Source organism: Tursiops truncatus, chromosome 16 (assembly GCF_011762595.2).
Source record: "Tursiops truncatus isolate mTurTru1 chromosome 16, mTurTru1.mat.Y, whole genome shotgun sequence".
NCBI classification, from domain to species: Eukaryota; Metazoa; Chordata; class Mammalia; order Artiodactyla; family Delphinidae; genus Tursiops; species Tursiops truncatus.
Window position 1 is genome coordinate 75,605,542 of NC_047049.1, and position 23,793 is coordinate 75,629,334.

The window sequence follows — 23,793 nt, forward strand, 5'->3', positions numbered from 1 at the left end:
GCCTAGGACATAAAATAGCACAGAGAGTGTATATACAATTTAATAATATGCAAATATTATGAGAACGCAAAGGAGGGTGTAACTAGATGAACTTAGATAGGAAGAACATCTAAGATCATCTTTAAACTTAACCCCTGGGGGATAGATAGGAACTGGGTGGAGGAAAAAAAGAAATTTAAAAGGGCATTCCAAACAGAGGAGATGGTATGTGCAAAGGCGCAGATGTGGAAAAGCCACGTTTCTTTGAGGCATTGGAAGGAATGTGCTGTAAGTGGCTGGTGTGCTGGGGAACCTGAAGACACCCAGAGACTGGACAAAGAATAGGAGAATGGGGCAGAGACAGATGGGAGGCAGGTCAGGAAGGGCGTCACATACTACCAAAAGGCGTAACTGTCGTCTTGTAAGCGATGGGATGTCAGTGAAGGACTCAGAGATGAGTGTATGAGCACGTCTGCAAATGAGTTTGGGGAATAAAAGAAACGAAACTCACAAACACTAAACATTTCTACGCATGAGCATTATTGAGCATTGTAAAAAAGATACTGTACACACAATCCCAGCAGCATCACAGAGGACACAGTGAATTAGGCAGACCAAGCTAGGATCCAGAAAAGAGTAGCGTATTTCTTCACCTAGTATTTAAATCAGTGATATAACAGCCAGCGCTGTTCACTTACAAAAACCAGAGAGTTTATTAGGGTGGGACTGGACCTCTAGCATGTAAATTACAAACATTAGCAGGTGGCAGACAGGGTTAGCTGCTTCTTTTTGTCGTGCATTTGTGTTTTTCGTTCATTAATAACGACTGCCATAAATACTGTTTTGAAATACTCTTACCTTACGTTGTATGGATCCCATTCTCACAGATTTCACATCCACAGACTGGTAAGTTAGCCACAAGCCCGTATTGATATGCTGTATATAGCATACTGAGTCTCCGTATTTTATTTCAGAGGTTCCCATGCCATCAACTTCTTTTCTCACCCCTACATCCAATTTTTCCTAAGAGAGAGAGAAAAAAAAAGGTAAGAAAAGATTTTAAAAATACAGTTTATATCGAAAAAACGTTGCCTGGTTGTAAATAATGTTCTTTGAAAAATGCAACTCTCTGCCGTCCTCTGAAATAATAATGGTCAAATGTTCCATGCTAGCAGTTCAACCTCTACTGGAAACTGAAGTAGGAGATTGCAGAGATAAATAACATATTCCTGAATTATTCATACTGGCAGAAAATTATTTTGGCCATAACACAAAATTTTATATTGCTTCATGGCAAACTCCAAACCAGAGATCTTAAAATCAGTAATTTAGGCTTCATATTCTTTCCAGATTATTATTTTTGTGATTGATGACTAAGAGCATAGGATTGAGGGACAGAAAAGTCAATTTTGAGTCCAATCTCTGACACTTATTCCATCTGTGACCTTAGGATAAGTTAATTAAACGTTTTAAGCCTCCGTTTTCTCATCTGTAAATACAGCTAACAAGAGACTCTCCCCCAGAGTATCGGAAAACATGAGATAATGAATGCAAAGTCCTCAGCACAGTGCCTGAGATAAAATAAACACTTCAGTAAATTCTAATGATTTTGACCATGAAAATGGTATTGATAATGGTGATGATGATTTCCTTCTTAATAAGGATGTTAGACATAATGATGATTTCTTGCAAACTAATCAAGGCTATAATTCAGTTTCAACTACTTGCAGTTTCTAACTCGGACCACAGAGGTATTCACTCCTAAAGGGCTGCCATGCTAAGCTCCCTATGCTATGAAGAAGCAATCAGTCCTCTGATACCAACTAAATGTTTCTTTTAAATCCCTATTTATTTTTTATAAAATTATTTATTTATTTTTGGCTGTGTTGGGTCTTTGTTGCTGCATGCGGGCTTTCTCTAGTTGCGGCGAGCGGGGGCTACTCTTCGTTGCGGTGCACAGGCTTCTCATTGCGGTGGCTTCTCTTGTTGCAGAGCACGGGCTCTAGGCGCACGAGCCTCAGCAGTTGTGGCACGTGGGCTCAGTAGTGTGGCTCACAGACTCTAGAGTGCAGGCTCAGTAGTTGTGGTGCACGGGCTTAGCTGCTCTGCGGCTTGTGGGGTCTTCGCAGACCAGGGCTCGAACCCGTGTCCCCTGCATTGGCACGCGGATTCTTAACCATTGCGCCACCAGGGAAGCCCCTAAATCCCTATTTATTTTAATGCTTCTTCCTTCAATTTTCCCTCCATGCTTCATTCTGATCTTTAAGAACTCGTTACGTCTTGAATTTCTGTAGAGTTCTTAAAATAACAGCAAAAAAAAAAACACCTAATGTTCTTTTGGTTACAATACCTCCTTTTGTGGTTTCTTATTCTTCTCCTTGTTAAATTTACTAAGTTTTGTCTATTTCTTTGGCTATTTGACTGTCGTGTGAAGTTAGTACCAGTTACACAAATGTTTTTGAAGATTAGGTTGGAATAAATTTTATGTCTGTTACACAAAAAGGAACAATTCAAGTAAAACAGCTTTTTTATTTCTCATGGTATTATTGCACCATACTAATAGTTAGCAACTCCAAAATAATTACGGACACTCTGCCAACAATTGAAAATTAAAATTGAAATGAGTTGCAATTCTTAATGCAAAAAGGGTCAAGGTCATATAAGAAAGTAAATGCAATTATGAGTTAAGCTGATTTGACCATTAAGCAAATAACTTGAAACACTATTCTAAGAATCTGCAATAAAACAGATACCAAACCATGCCAATTTCATTCTATCAAACCAGACAAACTACTAATCTACTTATACCAACCCTATAAATAGGAAAATTAAATTCTAGGGAAAATATAGAACAATGCAATTATCTCCTCAAAATAAAACAAGGGGCCTGAAACATTCTTTCTGTTTGTCTTTTATCCCAGGAAATGAGTACGTAGTCTATTTATAGGCTTGTGGACTGTGCTCTGAGAAGCCTCAGTTACTAAGTGCAAAGGTATGCTGTGTTTGCTTTTTACTGAAGTAGTTCACATCTCTCTCTGGATTAGAAATTTTAATTGTGAAACTTCATGATGACCAGGTTTTCATAACTACTCTGATCCTCAACTCAGGGAAGAGCTGCTAAAATGACATTAGAGAAGAACAAAAGAAGTGTGATTATTTGCTGAAGAAACACGAATAAAGGCCAATCATGCTCTTTCCCTCTTTTATTTCCTATCATTTTCTGTAGCTCAGGCTTAGGAGAAATTCAGGTGAAAATCATCTAGATGCTGTGACCAACCACCAAGTCAAGAAAACGTGACAGCAGGTAGAAGCTTCTAACAGATAATTAGTCTGTATTACTAGAAATAAAGTGTCCAGCTTAGGCGAATAGTGATCTTTCTAAAACCCTATCTTAGCTACCCTATATCTAAATTAGTGGCCTTTAGTTTCAGCATCGCTTTGATTTATTTTATAAATCATCTAGATTTATTTTTCTTTTGAGTTATTCTGGCTTTGGGAAATGACGGCGTGGTTTAGTTGGGCTAATTCTCCCACAGATAACAGAAAATTTGGAAAAAATATTTTTCAGAATCTACTGGAAGGTACTTAAGAGGGACCAAAAGCAGAGAGAAAGTGAACAGCAGACTTCTCTCCAAAGACAGGGTACCCAAGTGATTTGTAAAAAGCAGCCTTTGCCTTGGGGCATGGCCCGCCCAATCTGCCTGGAGCTCAGGCAGAAAAAAGCTGCTGCCCTTTTGATACTTGAGGCATCAGAGGACACAGTTTGGGGCTCACAGGCAGACAGAAAATTAGATAAGCTAAATCCTGGATAAGAAAAGTAGCCACAAAATCTGTTCATAAAATTTGCCCCAGGGACTTCCCTGGTGGCGCAGTGGTTAAGAATCCGCCTGCCAATGCACAGGACACGGGTTCGAGCCCTGGTCCGGGAAGATTCCACATGCTGAGGAGTAACTAAGCCCGTGCGCCGCAGCTACCGAGCATGCACTCTAGAGCCCGCGTGCTGCAACTACTGAAGCCTGAGCGCCTAGAGCTCGTGCTCCGCAACAAGAAGCCACCGCAATGAGAAGCCACCTCAACGAGAAGCCCGTGCACTACAAGGAAGAGTAGCCCCCGATCGCCGCAACTAGAGAAAGCCTGCGTGCAGCAACGAAGATCCAATGCAGCCAAAAATAAATAAAATTAAAAAAAAAAATTGCTGACCACTATACTATGCATGCTCAGGGGAGGCCCAGTTAATGGCAGCAGCTAGGAACCGAAATAACTGAGCACAAATAAGTAGTACAAGCAACAGCCTACTGCCAAAGAGAGAAAGAAACCAGAGTTTCACTCGAGCAAGGTTTACTGCCTGCCAAAACCACAGTCACTCTTCAGAGAAAAAAACAAAACAAAACACAAAACTACTCCCAATCCTAGCCTTCAAACAATCCTACTCACGAATGCTTGGCAAATCTAATTTTCAACCGAGTATCAAAATGCTTCCAGAAGTAAAAAAGATCAGCCTGAAAAATAATAAGTGATATTTTGGCATTGGGTACACCAAACTGGCTCGTGACTAAGTCAAAACTACTTCTGAACAACTGTCTTCGTTAAATGATACATACGCGTTGGATAAAGTAGACTCATTAAGAAATTTAAACTAGTCCCATAGGATTATGTGTTTATTATATGGACACGGTGGTTCAAAGAGTCTTCTAGCATTCATTGAAATCTTCCTTCAATGTCTCCAAATTGTTCTGTCAAGTGGCTGATAGGAAGAAAACAAAGGCCTTTATCCTTAGATGATGGAGTGTTTCTTTGGGTAATAGCCAGTTCTCCTTAAGACAAATAATGGCTGAAGTCAGGAGAGTTAAAAGGTCAAAACATTTTTATTTATTTGCTTCTTTATGGGGCCACACTTTGGCACAGAATAGTTGGTCACTGTGAAATATGAGTCTAAAAATGCTACAGGGTCAGAGAAATTGCTGGGACTGACAGACCAGGCCAAGCTTAGCCCATCCAGGGCAGAGCTGCAAAAAAAACAGACAGCTTGCTTTAGCCCTGGTGTTCAGAAACCTCATGAGGAGACACTCCGGTGGGTGAGTTTGTGGCCAGAAGGGCTTTAAAACTTTTCTTGTATTGGGAGGTGTCAGCAGCTTTTGCCAGGGAAAAGCTCTTTGCAGGAAAGAGCTCTCTACAGGGGGCCCCTCTGTCTTGTCACTAACCTTACACCAGGTGCCCCCCATGCTCCACTCATCTCCGGCCCTAGCACCCCTTTCACATCGTTTGACCACACGATACCTTGCCTAATCCGTTGGTTCTTTCCATAGATCAAAGAAGTAGAAATGAAGAATAAGTAATTAACAGATGACCAGATCTCTTCCCTAGCTTCCGCGTCAGTAGTCTCGCCAACAAACTGTGTGAACAAGACAGTATCCCAAGAAAGACCACGAGGAATCAACAAGCCTGCACATACGCCTGCACGCAGTGGGGCATGGCGACGACTCTGACCCCCTATCTCAATGATTCACTGAGATGACTTCCCTGTTTCCCTTTAAAGGCTTCCATGGTTGAGCAGAATCTTCAGAGGTAGTTTTTGGGGGACACTGAGTCCACCATCTCCCCAGACTGTCAGCATTCTGATTAAAGGCAAGTTTCCTTTCTATCAGCATTTGTGAGTATCGATTTTGTAAGCAGCGAGCAGCTGGACCTGATTCAGTAATGGAGGGTCTTTGAGGGGCTTCCCTGGGGCAGTGAAACAAGGTCACAGAGCCTTAGGTGAAGCCTTCTCATATCTTGTACTAAACTTCCCTCCTCTGGAGTGTGGGCAGAGCCAACGAATATGTTGGGACATCACTCCTGCAATGAGGTTATGTTATATGGCAAAGGTGAGAAGATCTTGGAGATGTAATTAAGGTCCCTATTCAATTGACTTTGAGCAAATAAAATGGGAGGTTCTCCTGGGTGAGTCATACTTAATCAGGTGGGGTCTTTAAGGAGGGTTCAGGCTTTCCCTGAGCTCAGCGACTACAAACAGTGCATCCCATGGGTTCCATTCTGCTTACAACCTTCCTCTCCAGGCCACTTGCACTATGGACTCCAGGCTTACTCAGCCAGCTTCATAAGCTCAGAAAGCGAGTCCATGTAACACATCCCTTCGTGTATATGTATCCCATGCTGGCTCTACCCATTAAACTCTGACCCATACACCTCATCTTTTTTTCATTTTTGTTTTTTGTTGGTTTTTTTTTTCATTTTTAAGGACACTCATGGCTTTCTAATTTTACAAGCAATACATGTTCACTGCAGACAACGAAAGATACCTAAAAGTATAAAGTAAAAATTAATGATCACCCATAGCCCATCCCATCCCTCCCAGAGATACCCATCATTAGCATCTTGATGCATTTCCTCCCAGTATCTCCAGTTTCTAAACAATGGAAGTATAATTGGCCTACAACACTATGTTAGTCCAGGTATACCACACAGTGATTCAATATTGCTATACATTACAAAACCGTCACCATGATGTCTAGCTACCATCTGTCACCAAAGATACTACAATATTATTAGCTATATTCCCCATGCTGCACATATCATCCCCGTGACTTATTTATTTGTAACTGTTAAGTTTTTACCTCTTAGTCTCCCTAACTTGTATCTTAAACATTTTTTGAGCCAAGAATAAAAATCTCAAGTAAAACAACATACTAGAACTATGTCCTAAAAATATTTTGTTCTTTCTATTTTTGCCATGTGCTCCATAATCCTTGTAATCTCATTGGCAGTCTTATTTGAGGTTGGTATTCCATCATTTCAGCAGCACAAGGTTTCTATTCATGGGGCGTGAGAGGGAAAAAACTGGAGGAAGTCACCCACAGAGGAATATTTTTAGGGCATTTTAAGTTTAAAAAAATGACATCTTGGGGGTAGTATAATACGTGGGTGATTGGCAAGACCTACCTTATGATGAAAACTGACATTTCAACACACTAACGTAATGGTTAAAAATTCTAGGAGTAGAGAAAGTGAAGAATAGGTCTAAGAAAATCTGCATGAATCGAATTCTTCATGATATAAAATGTTTTCTTCAAGAAAAGACCAGCATAAGCATTTTGCAATATATACGTGCATCAAATCATCACATAGTACACCTTCATTTCATACATTATTAAAGGTCAATTATATCACAATAAAGCTAGGGGAGAAAAGAGGACCAACATCAGTGATCTTATAAACTGTCTTCCACTTTATTCTGTTCATTCTGAATATATACAGTCATCAACAACTGTTGATTATTCTGCAAATCCTGAATTTGAGATGAGATTGGCTAGTGAGTGTTCACGTTAGTGCAAAGATATCCCAATGACAATCAAAACAATTGCTCCTTATATTAACTAGTAGAACAGGTTTTTAAAGCCATTCTCATAATTTTAAGTAAGAATGATCTTAATGATTTGTAAAAAAAAAAAAAAGGTATGTTTCAAGAATATATTTTCAAAACAGTCTCACACAATCATAGGTAAGGGAATGCTACTGTAAATGTAAGGGTTCTTTTTTTTTTTTGAGTTTGACTTTTTTTAGGTTGAATTTTTGAATTTTATTTTATTTATTTTTGTATACAGCAGGTTCTTATTAGTTATCCATTTTATACATATTATACACTAATATGTCAATCCCAATTTTAAAAGTTAAATTTTTCATCAGTAAGGAGAACTTGATTTGCAACACAGTAATTATGTCAATCAATAGTCACTTATTAATTGTATACTCAAAATATACCAAAATTGAAGAAATATCTTACACACACAAGTCTTTGCCTTCCAGAAATATAAGTACTCATTATTTTCACTGGAAACAGTATAGCAAAGATACATAAAGATATGGCAAGCATTTTCAACTTGTCAGTGGCACTAAGGGAAAAAAAAAAAGAATCAAATACACCTTTATGTAAATCTGATTATTTATTTCAAAGACCAGGGGCCATGACCAAATGTGATGATTAACAAAAGGATGAAAAAAACTGTTTAGCTATACTATCTTCTCCAAAATGTTGACAGTATAAAAACTATTTTATTTTTAAAACATACAATTTCATCTATAATTAAGGACTGCACTTTTATTCTAGTTTAGTTAGTTCTAAGTTCAATGCTTTTTTATTATGTAATTGTACTTTTCATAATTTTTAATTTTAATAATTAGCCCTATTAGTATCAAAATATGTATATATTTGTTAAAAACTGAAATACACACACAATACAGTTGTTTCTGAGTGATGGATAGTACATGATTTTAATTTTCCCCTTACCTCATTTTTGCAGTATTCCCTTTTAAAATCCTCTAAAATGACTACACATTACATATAATGAAAAAGTAATTTTAGAAAGAAAGTATAGAGTTACTATCTTGACTTCATAGGAAACACTTTATTACCTACTCTGTCAGTGATTTTAAAATGCAAATTCTTTGATTTTAAAATTAAGATGCCCTCCAAAAACTAAAAATATAGTTGTCATGATCCAGCACTCCCACTCCTGGGCATATATCCAGAAAAAACTCTAATTCAGAAAAATACATGCACCTCTATGTTCACAGTAGTAATATTCACAATAGTCAAGACATGGAAACAACCTAAATGTCCATCGACAGATGAATGGATAAAGAGGATGTGGTACATATATACAATGGAATATTACTCAGCCATAAAAAAGAATACATGCTATTTGCAGCAACATGGATGGACATAGAGATTATCATACTAAGTGAAGTAAGTCAGAAAGAGAAAGACAAATACCATATGATATCACTTATATATGGAATCTAAAATCTGACACAAATGAACTTATTTACAAAACAGAAACAGACTTGCAGACATAGAGAACAGACTTGTGGTTGCCAAGGGGGAGGGGATGGGGAAGGGATCAACTATACTTCAATAAAATAAATTAAAGAAAATAAAAAATAAAAATAAAATGTTTTCCTGGATTTCACTTCCACCTTCACCACTCTCAACCATGTTATATACAATTATCATAGTGGTAACTGACAGTGGGTTATTAACAAGCTGTGTATTACAGTGGTTCCATAAACGTGAGGTTCATGTAGACTAGTTTTAGAGAAACCAAACAGTTCATTAAAAGGCAATGTTGGAGAGCTTCCCTGGTGGCGCAGTGGTTAAGAACCCTCCTGCCAATGCAGGGGACACGGTTTCGAGCCCTGGTCCGGGAAGATCCCACATGCCACGGAGCAACTAAGCCCGTGCGCCACAACTACTGAGCCTGTGCTCCACAGCTACTGAAGCCCTCGTGCCTAGAGCCCATGCTCTGCAACAAGAGAAGCCACTGCAATGAGAAGGCCGCGCACCACAACGAAGAGTAGCCCCCTCTCGATGCAACTAGAGAAAGACTTCACGCAGCAACGAAGACCCAACGAAGCCAAAAATAAATACATTTATTTTTTTAAAAAAGGCAATGTTGGAATCCTAGGTCTCTGTACTTTCAGTGTAACCTATGACATTACACAATCACCAAAAGCCAGAAACAGAACCTCTGAGCAGAGACCACAGAAGGAGCTGGTCAGTAAAAATTCTTCAAATGCAAACTATACTCTAATACTGACAGAACATAAGCAGAGATATTTGGGGGGAAATGTTTCAAAAACTATTGCTTTGGGCAAGAACCGTTATCAAGAGATTTTGAAAATATTCATAGCTTTTGAGTCAGTATTTCTGTTTCTAGGTCTAGCCCTAAAGAAATAAATATAAACTGTGCACAAAACTTATGTCCAAGTATATCAGTACAATGGATGAATTTTTTAACTGATTTTTTTGTTACAAAGGAAAAATGGCTATAATAATAGGCAAAATAATCCAGAGATTTTTTTTTTTAAAGTTAAAGAAAATGCTTTCCCCTTGCACTCATACTCTCATACACCTTCCATTTTGATCTTTCTTTTTATTAGTTTTATTTTTTTATATTTTATTGAAGTATAGTTGATTTACAATGCTGTTAATTTCTGCTATATAGCAAAATGATTCAGTTATACATACATACACACACACACATTTTTTTTCATGTTCTTTTCCATTATGGTTTATCACAGGATATTGAATATAGTTCCCTGTGCTATACAGTAGGACCTTGTTGTTTATCCATTCTCTATATAATAGTTTGCATCTGCTAATCCCAAACTCCCAATCCTTCCCTCTCCCACCCCCCACCCCCATTTTCATCTTTCTAAAGCAGCCAAAGTTAAAAGATTAGTGTAGATTCTTCCACATCTAATATATAATCATATATAAACACACACACGGATCTTTTTCTTAAGTAAAAAAATAATAAGATTTTTAAATTGCATTACAATTGTTTTTCTTCACTCAAGAATATTATGATGGGTATCTTTCCAGATCAATATATTCTGATAGCTAATACCACTTAGCTATCAAGTCTATCCGCTAAACATTTGAGTCTACCGATTTTTTTGCCATGACAAAGAATGATAATGTGCACAGTTTAATTTTATTTCTGTAAGAAAACTCCTCTTATTAAAAATACATTTATATAGAAGACTGCTAGATCAGTGGCTGCATGTATGCAAGAAAGACATTTTTGAAATATGTTCATACTTGTCTCTTTTGCACTTACATTTCCATTGGAATAATCTAGCCCATTTTGCTAGAGGCATCCATTTACCTCCTGGAGAATTAGGATTGTCAAAGAGTGAAAAGAGAAAGATCATGTATTCATCTTTCTATAGCAAAATAGGATTTTTGGAGACCATGGGAATATGATTGTGACAGAAATAATGGAAAGAGAAAGATGAACTCAGTATTCAGATTTCTCCAGCAACAGCAGGAACTAGGGAGACTACAGTTAGACAATATTGTCAGGCACCTGCCCGGGAGGCCCTACATGAGGCCCTGGTGTACCTCCAGGCCCCTGAGGCAGCCCTGACAGCCTGGGGGTGAATAAATGACTAGCCAGTCCAGGGTTCCAGGCCTGGAAGTCAGGCCTGGTTACTGAAACCCACCCTGGCTAGTGGTTTGGAGCAGAGGTAACCTCATGTTCACTGGATCTTCTTCTGTGCTCAGCCAAGTGACACGGGCAAGTGGCTCATCTCTCCTGCCTTTAGTTTTTCCATCTGTAAAATGGGGATCCTGATTCTCAGAGAGATCAATTACCGAGAATATTCAGCTCATTGGCAGACTTACAAGAAACAGAGCATGGTAGCAATTATCATCTTTAAAAGGCCAAGAAATTAGGGAAGAAAGGGCCCTGCTTCCCAGTGCTGTCAACAAGCTTTAGGAGGGCACGCACTGTCAGCATGTTCCCAGCTCCGAGTCAAGGTCAAGTCAGCCCTTAAATATTCCTGGGTGAATAAATGCCCACTTCCCTTCTTTCACAAACCTCCCTTCTCTTCCACCACCTTACTTTAGTAAATTTTACTACAATAAAAATATTGTTTAGTGTTTGGCTTTTTACTGATAAATATCTTATTTGTTACTTGATTTTGGAGTTTTAAGAAAATATTATTTGACTTTTCACTGCTTCACTGGAAGCAATCAGAGCACCTTTCATTTTTCCTCTTTCTCCTCCAGTTTTTGCTAGACGTATTTTTCCTTTTTAAATGCCATATATTGAAATTTTTTCTAACATCTTTCATTGTGATATGGCTGTTCAGCTTTTTCTACTTCTTTGGGATTTTATTTTGGTAGATTATATTTTGCTGGGATGTCGTGCATTTCTTTTCACTTTTCCGATTTCCTACCATTAAGCTGTATGTCATTTTACGCTATCTTTTTTACTTGAAAAGGGCTTCCACCATCAGATAACTGATGCGTCTTTGGTGGGTTGAATTTTTTTTTCTTTCTGGACTGAGGTGTTATCAGTGGACAAACTAGCAAACTCCCACCACCCTGGTTAAAGTCTTGAGGAAGAAGCCCATCAGCGTCAAGTTTGTTCACAGTGTGATCAACTGTGCTTTCCAACTACAGACACAAGGAGCAACTAACTGCCCACCTGAGGTCCACCCAGGTACCCTCTCCAGAGCCCCGCTATAGGTCCCTACAACAAATTATAGATGCCAATCCTGTCTCAGATTATCCACTGGAGTTGACCAGCTTCGTCTGTTTTCACCATAAAGGATGGGGACCTACACTGGCTGTCTTTTCAGGAGATCTCGGGAGAATACATCAAATCAGAAGCATCTTCTACCATTCTGTGTCCTCCAAAGCAAGAAAACTGAGAGCGTGGCACTAGGGATGTAAACTGAGGCTGCTGTCTTTTTAGAGTTACTTCTGGTCTTGCTCAAACTTACCTTTATCTGTAACAGGGGTGTAAAGTTTTGCATCTCTGAGACAAAAAAAGCTAGCCAGTAAGTTAATACCATTCCTATCATGATGCCCAAGTTTCACATTCTTCATTTAATTAAGGACAGAAATACACAATTATCACAAAAATGCATACAATCGATGCTTGGAATGTGTCAAATGAACAAGTGATTTTCAACTGTCCCTGAGATACTTCACTATTCAGGACATCTACTGTTTTCCTGAGGCATGGTTAGCAATCCATTGCACTGCGGGGTTGGTGAGTTACGAATCTTTCATGAGGTACTGCGTGGGCCTAGCTGTGCTACAGCACCAGCATTCCAACTTGACTTTGATGTGCATTTTTTTTTTTTCTATTCTACTCATCATCTAGTTCAGAGGGATTCTCATGAAAGATATTAAGTATTCTCTTAGAGGTTCTGTTCTTACAAATGATTCAAGAACGTAAGAAGAAAGGTCTGCATAGAAGAGCATCTGTGTGAACGCTCTGGTGTGCCCATCACATTGTTATACAACAACAGCACAACGTCTGTGCTTACTGCACTGTCAACACCTAAGAAAACTAAAAGGGGCTGGATGGATGTGCTACACGTAAATAACCAAAGAACTATAAGCCGGGTGCAACACCTGGGAAGGTGTTAGTGGTTTAGGAAATAGGCTTTACTGAAGAGGAAGGCATCGAAGAGAAAAGGGGAATTTGGAAATACATGTAAAACATACATCATTTCTTTTTGCATTTCTAACATCAAAGGGAATGCAGTAGGGATGTACTTAAAGGAAATCGAAAATTATACATTTCTGTCTTACCTTGGAAGATCGGAAGGTAAATGCTGTTGATTTGACATCAGCTTTTTCTTTGTCCATGAGTAGAAGGCTTTTGTCTTCCATGAGGCTCAAGTATTTTCCTGTTGTGACATGGCGTAGTCGGAAGGGCTGGCCCCATCTTATGTGGCTTCCACTCCACCTAGCAAAAACAGTTAAGACTTGATCCAATAGCAAACACAATGACAGGAGAAACAGCAATTAAAATGTATGTGTCAGGCAATGAACAAAGGTGCTCTGCATACACTGTCTTCTTTAATGATCCCCCAAACCTTATGATGTTGGTGTTATTAATTTCGTATCACAAATAACAAAATGGTTATTCAGAATGATTAGGTAATATTCCATGTCATAGAGCTAACAGTAAGTAGAAGCGAAGTTTAACTCAAGATCTTCCAACATTAAATGTAATACCATCCACACCAAACACTACCCCATGCAAAGATGACCAAGAACTTGTGTTCCAGGTTAACCTCTAATCGCTAGTCACAGATACAGACACTATGAGTTTAAATGATACCTTAGCATTTACTAGTTATTTTTGGATTTGCACAGACTTGAAAACTAGTGATATCAGAGTCAATGCCTAATTATGATAAACTGGAACTCATATATATAAACTGAAGTATGTATTTATCTGAAAAAAGAAACCTCTTCCTATGCTTTAAATTTTAATAATGTGGAACAATTATGTCATTAAAAACCAATGAACAAGAAAGACAAACCAAGAATATAAATTCTAATAGAGTCAAGAGGAAAAACGGGAAAGCAAAATTGAATGCAACACAGAGAAAATATAAACTAAGATTGCAGAAGAAAGATAAAAAGCAAAGTTGTGATCATTAAAGTCTGCTTTTAAAAATAATGACTTTCAGATAGGGTAGAAAAGAAAAATTAAGATACAGACCACCCTTGCTTTGCACAGTACTGTGTTAACTGAAAGCCGTCATTATCAGAGCCTTGCCCTTACTACAGTACAGAGTGGAAACAAGGTTCTGATAATGGTGACTTTCAGTTATGCTAGTGTGCAAAACGAGGACAGCCTCTTATCAATGATGTAAAATCAAATTTAAAAAATACAAATAAAAAGGATTGACCATGCATACAAAATCAAAAGAAAACAGTGATGGTAAAGTTGATAGTAGAGAAATTAGAATTCAAGGCAAAAAAGTATAAAGGGGACACTGTCGGGTATTTTATAATGAGAAAGATATACTCTAAAAAGAATGTACTATGTTACGAAGCTTCACATGTCAATGGCAAACAGAAAATGAAACAAAAGAAACACAAGGATAATTTTTTAAAAGACAATTATAGTGGACGCTTTACCACTATATAAGGAATCAAATAAATAAAAAGTAAAGGTATGGAGGATTTCAATATGACTTTAATAATTAATAAACCAGTTTTAATAAAGAAGCATTCTAAACTTTTATATCCTACAAATCAAGAACACTTTAAAAAGAATTCACCAATCTTAGTGAACTATAAGTCAATTTTATGCTGTTTTCCCAACCTGGATTTTTGACCTGAACTATTAGCCTGGAAAATTAACAGTAGAATGATATTGTAATAAGTTCATTTTTACATGGATATGTTTATAAAGACAATTACTTTGGAAAAGTCCTCCTACTAAATTAATAATCATTTACCAATAAATCCTGATAATAACACGGTATTGTCTTAAAAATGAAATTAAAGTTCATTTACCGACAACAGCATGTTAAAGCATTTCTAGTCTGGTAGTAGTGTATACTTTTTACCAGAATTTCTATACGGTATTCTGGATACCATGTTCAAATCTATTTAATACGGCTCATACACATAAGCACTCCTCTCAAGCCACTGTTAGAAATGGAATGAATCTGGCCAATCGTCAGCCAAACTTTGTGAAGTCTAAACACATTTTCTTTAGCTCACAGGTCCAAAAGAAAAGAGGAAAAGCCCAGGAGAATCAAGGGCAAGAAAATAATATTTCAGTAAAAACTGAAAATAGTTATAGTAAAGAAGTTATATAAAGCAGCTTCCCATGTTATTAGAAAACTGTTCCATATGTATTATCTATATTTACTTGTAATTATCTCAAAGAAATGAGGAGCATTTGGTCACCTGTCATGATATGTTAATTTTTTTAAAATTCGTAACACATAAGAAAGTGGAATTTTACTTAAAATACAAAATGCATTATTTATAATTGCAGTGATCATGCCCATCACAGAAACGAACATATATCCTACTTACAGTGTTCTGACAACTTTGTACTGGGGTACAATACAGGAATGTGTTTTCTATTATATTTGACTCCCAAAATTAAAACTTACCTTGTTAAAATGTTCATAATACTGAAAAACTTTTGACAACACTAATGTTATATAAGTAAGCAATATAAAATATATAATTACTGAACTACATAAATTATAACAAATACATAGTTTGGGGCCTCATTGGAGGGAAAAAAAACATATGGTATCCCAAAAATTATAATACAAACATTGACCTTTGGAAATAAAGTTCTGTCATGAACATAAGCAGGATCTCTGACTATTACTTCCTAAGTAAAAAGAAAAATTAATTATGTGGCCATTGCATATAATAACACATGCAAATTAAATGCAATCTAATTTGTAAATTTACAGTGAGGCCAAAGTAGGTCAAAGATGCAACAAAATCTAAAAAAAAATTTTTTTTTAAATAATTACATCTCTTACATATGAACCTCCTGCTTTCCTACTGTAGATATACATCAAGGGTCATAGAGTAGAATCAAAACACCTCTCTTTAATTTTTTAAATGGCTGAAAAAGTCCCTGATCTGCCTTGGCTGTCAAGCCCCCTTGCTGTCATCTGGATTCTGAGAGGCACAGCTACAAACACAGGGTGATAAAGTACCCCCTTCCATCTCCATTATTTGAAGAAGGCCCAGGCCCTTTCTATATATCAGTCAACCAAATTCAAAGTTAAAACAAACTCCAAACTTCCCCCTTTCAAACTTCAAACATTAGTCAACAGCAGGGGAACAGAATTAAGACCACGGGATAGAAACACGTGCTGAATAATGGGATTTATGTAATTGCAGTTCATCAACAACATTGTTGACAATAAAAAGGAACTCTTGTTGGGCTTTCAGGAGCTCTCATCCTTTTTTTTTTTAAACCTATAAATTGAGACAGATTTAGGTCCTGGTTTCCTCAAAAAAAACAAAAAATCATTTCTTTAAGCATACAATTGTGAAGGGTAGGTAGATCTATAAATGTGAAAACACATCTGGAATCTGTTTTTTAAAGGCAACAAAACTTCTCTAAATTTCACTTTTTTGGACTATTTCATTTCTCTGATTAAGCTGTCATTTTTATAATACACAAGGCAAATTATAAAAATACATGTATATATTTGAAATTCTTTTTCCTAAATTCTCTGAATAACTTATGAAGCACACAAAAGCTACAACTTGTCTTCCCTTTCCTTTATGTCATCTCTTCTTTGTCCATCACATTAAGAGGTGCACTTCCCATAAAATTCTACTTTTAAGTTCAATGTTTATCAAAAGTTTTAATATTTTAGTGCATTTGATCAACTATGACTTTATACAGAAGAAATTTAATATCATCAATTAATTAAGAATTAATGGGGTTAATATAGAAGCACTTTTTTAAAGTTACAGACTTATAATCACAGAAAATATAAAAGATAAATTTAATTTACATGCATTTTTTTTTGTTGAACAGGAGTATAACACAGTGAGCAGAAAAGTTTTTCAATCATAAAAAAAATTCCAATTGGGGTACTATTCTGTCATGGGAGAATAAAGGAAATATGATTTCAATGAGAAAGATGAGTAACATATAATTTTTTCACTGTTAAAGAGACCATGTTCAAGTATTTTTAAATAAACAAAGATGGGTATTAAATCACAGCAGAACTTAGAGACAATGGGATACTTTTATAAGAGTGGTATAACCATTTTATCTTAAAATGTCACTACTTATAATACACTGTAAGTTATATTCTATGCATCTATTTAAACTGATAATGAAAAACTTTCTATGTCAAGCCTAACAATGATCAAAGAAATACAAAGTTTTTCGAAATCATTGTATGGGATATGTAAGCAAAACAAACAAAAAGACAAAAAAACTGAAGACCACTGAACCATTTTAATCATCATTAGATAAGCATTAATCTCAAAATATCAGGTTGACAAAGACAGCTATTCCATAATAAGATAGTTCCCTACAGCCATCCATGAAGTCTGTTACCCTAAATCAATAATTTTTTGAAGTGTCATTTAACAGGGAACATACATTGAAAACTTACTGATTTTTAGGTAAAGGACTAAAACTTCCAACCTTTTATTTTTAATTTAACTGATACTTAAATTCTATTTAAAATAGTTCAAAATGACACCTTTACCATCAGTATTGCATTTACATAAAGGAACTAAAAGTCAATCTCTGGACAGCTTTTTGAAGTCACCAGAAAAAAAAAGGTCATTGTTTCTATAATGAATACACAGTGACTTGTTTGCAATCCACATTTCTCACTCAGCTATCAAGCTATTTGTAAGTAAAGATAGTGACTGCCAGTTATGGCTGTCACATCTCACTCAGGTTCAAGTTTCCACTGTTTTACATGTGACTTTACAAGGTTAAACCCAGACCTGAAATGTGCGACAGGGTTGCAAACAACTTGTCCTGTCTCCAAACCTTACATCACTCTGCCCTGGGAACTCTTCCTGCCAGGAGATGCACAGACTGGGACAAGACAATATTATAAAATCAAATGAGGCTAAACGCAAAAGCAGATGGTATAAAATTGGTGCTTACTACCTGGTGAATGTAGGCTAGTGAAAGATAAATAAAGGCGGAAGGTAAAAGAGGAGAGACTCTCCACTTTCTCAGGGTTTCATTTGCTTGCTGGTTGTTAGCACAAGAGCACTCGAGGTACTTTGTACCCGGAGCGTCAGGCTGTATTTAGAAGTTCTACTTACGCAACTCTTAGCGTCTCTAGTCTCCACAGGGAACGTGCGTGAACAGATACAGCACCACCTTCGTAATGAACAGTTCTGTTAAAAGAAATAAAAAGCCCAATTTTAACGTTGCATTCTTGGACTCAATTTTCCGAGCCAATTCAAAGAGAAAAGTAAATGGGAAGGCTTTGGAGAAACAGTAAAAGCTACTTTTTGGTAGGAGACAATATAACTGGAAATAAAAATAACAACAGTGACCTGAACAAACATTTGATTTAAACACATTCCTTCGTCTTTTACTCCCTCTCATCCCATTCATCCCCTCTCCCTCACCCTGGCCATTTTTCTCTCTTTATCCCAGTGAATACTCTCACCATTAAACTTAAGTCCATAAACGTACTCCACTACGAGTTTGAGTTTAGGTGTAGTTTAATATATTTCAACACATGCATATAATTATTTGCGATTCTAAATTCTTTCTAGACATTTGAAACATTTTAAAGAAATGTGAAAACACATTAATTTTAATGTTTCCATGACAATCTGTTAAATGATAAGAGATAGGAAAATGTAAACATCAATAAAATGTAAATATCAACAAAAAAGTCACACACACACACAGAAATTTCTTTGGATGTACATCACACATACCAAAATTCCAAAGCTCTCGTAATAACAATTTGTTAATATGTCAGACGTGATGCAAAGTAATGTGTATACATTATCCAAATTGGTCTCTATACCATCCCCTTGAGATTGGTTTAAGGAAAACAAAACTTGTTTCCTGTTTCTTTCCCAAGTGCTCACCATCTCCCTCTCCACGGGGTCTCTTAATCATCCAAACACACACAACCCTGTCCAGTCACAAACATAATAACATGTGACCATATTTTCCTCCCCTGCTTCCCTTGCTTTTCTGCCTCATTACCACCTCCTCTTAATCCTCAGTGCACTCAATCTTGTCTGCAGACCCACTTCTCCACTGAGACAGATTTAGCTGAGGCCATCAAATGACCTTCATGTTACCAAATCCAGTGGACTTATTTATTTTAAACACTTTGGAAAACCCTACTGCTTTGACAGTTTTCCTAACACCATTCTCGCCTGCATTCCTCTTACCTACTCAGATATTCCTTCTCATTCTATTTTTATTGTGGAACTTTTCAAAGATACACAAAAGGAGAGAGAATATTATAATAAACCCCAATACACCCAGCACATAGTTTCAACAGTTATCAATATAGGGCCAACCTTGTTTTACCTATAACCACAAGTTATCCTTCGACATACAACCTCCACATAAAATAATACAAAAGTATTTTTCTATACTTGATATACATATATATAAAATTTGTTTTTACTGGGCTTCCCCGGTGGCGCAGTGGCTGAGGGTCCGCCTGCCGATGCAGGGGACACGGGTTCGTGCCCCGGTCCGGGAGGATCCCACGTGCCGCGGAGCGGCTGGGCCCGTAAGCCATGGCCGCTGAGCCTGCGCGTCCGGAGCCTGTGCTCCGCCAACAGGAGAGGCCACAACAGTGAGAGGCCCGCGTACCGCAAAAAAAAAAAAAAAAAAAAAAAAAATTTGTTTTTATGAAATACCCATTCACTGTTCAAATTTTCCCAATTGTCTCAAAAATGTCTTTTTCAGATTGAACTAATGTCATTTGCAGCAACAAGGATGGACCAGGAGATTATCATACTATGTGAAGTAAGTCAGACAGAGAAAGACAAAAATCATTATATCGCTTATATGCAGAATCTAAAAAAAAAGATACAAATGAACTTATTTACGCAACACAAACAGACTCAGAGACTTGGAGAAGGAACTTACGGTTACCAGGAGGGAAGGGTTGGGGGTAGGGATAGTCAGGGAGTATGGGATTGACATATACACACTACTATATTTAAAATAGATAACCAGAGGCTTCCCTGGTGGCGCAGTGGTTGAGAGTCTGCCTGCCGATGCAGGGGACACGGGTTCGTGCCCCGGTCCGGGAAGATCCCACATGTCGCGGAGCAGCTGGGCCCGTGAGCCATGGCCGCTAAGCCTGCGCGTCCGGAGCCTGTGCTCCGCAACGGGAGGGGCCACGACAGTGAGAGGCCCACGTACCGCAAAAAATAAATAAATAAAATAAAATAAAATAAAATAACCAACAAGGACCTACTGTATAGCACAGGGAACTCTGCTCAATACTTTGTAATAACCTAAATGGGAAAAGAATTTGAAAAAGAATAGATACATGTATATGTATAACTGAATCACTTTGCTATACACCTGAAACTAACACAACATTGTTAATCAACTATACTCCAATATAAAATAAAAAATTTTTTAATGTAGCAAAAGTCATAGAAAACAGAATGATCAGGCATCCTACCGAGAAACATGAGGTAATCATTCTCAGGTTAACTTGCTTTCAAATTTTATTCTTTTTTAATAATGAATCTACTTTTATCCATCATGTCACAGGATGGGAAAAATCTGAATAAATTGTTCTTCAAGAAAAAAATGTCTTTTTCTTTCTGTTGCTTTTTCAAATCAAGATCCAAATGAGATGCATAAATTGGTTTGGTGTCTTTATTTTATTCTAGAACAGTTCTCCCTTCCTCTTCTTTTTTCCTTCTTGCCATTTGTTCACAAAAAAACTGTATCATTTGTCCTGGAGTATTTTCTACATTCTGAATTTTGCTGATAACATCCTCACAGTGTTTTTTAACATCTGCCTCTACGTGATAGATCTAGAAATCTAGAAACTTACTCAGGTTCAAATTTGTGATTCTTTGGCAAGGACATTTCAGAAATTGGTGTTTGCCTTCCTATGACATCACATCAGGAGGTAATAATGACTACTTGTTTATCTTTTGACATTAAACTTGATTCAGGATCACCCTGATCCATCCATTATAACCTAAGAATTTTAGGTACATCAATGACCAGGGTCCTCAGTAGGGGCTTTTAATGGTGGTTGTGAATATAATCATGTGGATAGCTTTTAGAATCCTGAAACCTTGCCCTCACCACTGGCCAATTAAGCCAAATTTGGAGTCAGGTGTTTTAAAAGCTCCCCAGCTGGTCGTAAGGGGGAGCCAAAGTTAGGAAACTATGGCCTACCCGTCTCTAAACAGTAGCACTACTGACACTTTGGTCCAGGTAGTTCTTTGCTGTGGGGGGCTGTCCTGTGCACTGTAGGATATTTTTCACATCCCTGGCCTCTACCCACTACATACCAACAATAGCCATCTAAGCTGTGATCCAAGTTGTGGAGAGATATATATATGTATAAATCTTAACATATAGAATATATGTTATATAAAAATACATTCATATATATGTGTGAATGTGTGTGTGTGTGTGTATATATATATATATATATATATATAATTTTATAGAAAGAATTTACTATAAGGAGTCTGCTCATGCAATCATGGAGGCTGACAAGTCCCAAAATCTGCTGGAGACCCAGGAGAGCTGATGATACAAGTTCCGGTCCAAGCCCAAATACCTGAAAACCAGGAGAGCCAATGGTATAGTCCCATTCCAAAGACTGACAGGTTCCATATCCAAGAAGAACTGATGTTTCGGTTTCAGTTCAAAGGTAAGAAATAATTGATGTCTCAGCTCAAAGGCAGTTAGGCAGAAAGAGGTCCCTCTGATTCACGAAGAGTCAGCCTTTCTGTTCTATTCAGGCCTTTAACTGATTATATGAGGCCCACCCACAGGAGGGAGAGCAATCTGCTTTACTCAGTCTATAGATTTAAATGGTAAACCCATCTAAGAACACCCTCACAGAAACAATAATAATTTGATCAAATAATCTGATAATAATTTGATCAAATAATCTGATAAAATATCTGGATACTGTGTGGCCCAGTCAAGTTGACACATAAAATTAAACACCATAATAACTGAGAGAAAGTCCAATTTATCTATTTATATTTCTAAATCTGGAATTAATATCTACATTGTGAGTGATTCCTTTTCTTTTCTCCCCACGATAACTACAGATAAATTCAGAGTGTTTCCGAACACTTGGATCATCCCAAAAACATTAGTTTGATCAGTGAAGCATGAGCAAAAGAATTGTCTTATACATGAATTACAAAAATAACAATTAGATCATTTTCAATTTACTTTTGTTTCTTCAACATAAGGAAGCCTTAAATTTAGTATATTATTTTAACACTGGACAGCTCATAGTCAATTATTACTGCAGTACCACAGACACCACCTTTTTTTTTCCTTCAAGTGAACTATTTCTTTTAACATTTACCATATGACCTTAAAGCAATGGGGATAAGGGATGTTGTCATTAGTGTTCTACTTTTTGAACACATACTGGTTTCTTTCTTGTCCAGAGAGAGGCTAGAGCGTGTAACAAACGCTGAACAACAAAAGCGGGAACAAAAATAATACAAGGAAATGTAATCAGTCGCATCCAATTTTGATGATGAATCAATTACACAAGTTAAAAATAAAGAAGAGTAGTTTACTGGCTTCTAAAGATTGACATGCTTATGTAGAATTCAGTAGGGACAAAAAAGTCATATCACTGTATTTTAGTTACTGCAATGAAGAGCAGTAAAATAATATCAGAATTCTTCATTTTTCCAAACTTGATGTTCAATAAATGAATGACTGACCAGAGAACTAAATTCTCTTTTGAAAAATGTTTCTTTAAATCCTAACGAGATAGACTTTAAAAGTCATAATTGGTATCCATAGGAACTATCACTACTTTTTACCTCAAAAGAAATGTGCTGCTTTAATCCATGTAGCAAAAATGATTACTTTTCTCCTTTTGTACACATAAGTTTATTAATTTAAAGTATCACTGAACATTCATAAAATCCATCACATGCACAGGCTAAAGAATAAAAACCATGTTATCATATCAATAAATGCAAAAAGCATTTGACAGAATCCCACATCCATTCACAGTGAAAACTCTTAGAAAACTAGGAATAGGAGGGAACGTCCTCAACTTCATGAAGATCATCTACAATCAACATCATTCTTAATAGTGAGAAACTAAATAATTTCCCCCAAGATACAGAAAAAGGCAAGAATTTCCCCTCTCACCAATCCTTTTCAACATTGTACTAGAAGCATTAGCTAATGCAATAAAACAAGGAAAAAAAGGTATGTGAATTGAGGAGAGAAAAAAAAAAACAACTGTTTTCTTTTGCAGATGACATGACGGTCTATGTAGAAAATCCCAAAGAATCAACAACAAAAATAAAACTCCTGAAACTAAGAAGCAATTATAGGAAGGTTACAGGATAGAAGATGAATGGAAAGATTAATGGACAAGCTCAACTTTCTTATATACCAGTGATGAACAACAGAAATTTGAAATTAAAACACAATACTATTTATATTACCACCAAAAGGAAAAGAAAGGTATATTTCTTACAAAATATGTACAAGATCTATATGAGAAAAACTACAAAAGTCTGATGAAAGAAATCAAAGAGTAAATAACTGGAGAAACATTCCACACATACAAACAGGAAGACTCAATACGGTCAAGATATCAGTTCTTCTCAACCTGATCCATAGATTCAACTCAAACCCAATCGATAACCCTAGGAAACTAATCAGTTATCTTCAAAGCAATTCTAAAGTTTATACAGAAAGGCCAAAGACCCAGAATACCCAACACAATATTAAAGGAGAACAAAGTTGGAAGAACGACACTACCAAACTTCAAGACTTACTAGAA

General features: G+C 36.8%; 1 protein-coding gene across 1 annotated transcript in view; it reads right to left on the reverse strand.

Moving 5' to 3' along the window:
- RYR2 (ryanodine receptor 2) overlaps positions 1–23,793 on the reverse strand; it is a 510,050-nt gene that overhangs the window by 363,069 nt on the left and 123,188 nt on the right. The window contains exons 11-13 of the mRNA XM_073793696.1: positions 18,092–18,166; positions 13,091–13,247; positions 838–1,002 (exon numbers count right to left, since the gene is read on the reverse strand). Coding sequence (XP_073649797.1) covers positions 838–1,002; positions 13,091–13,247; positions 18,092–18,166 — 397 coding nt within the window. The remainder of the gene's footprint in view (positions 1–837; positions 1,003–13,090; positions 13,248–18,091; positions 18,167–23,793) is intronic.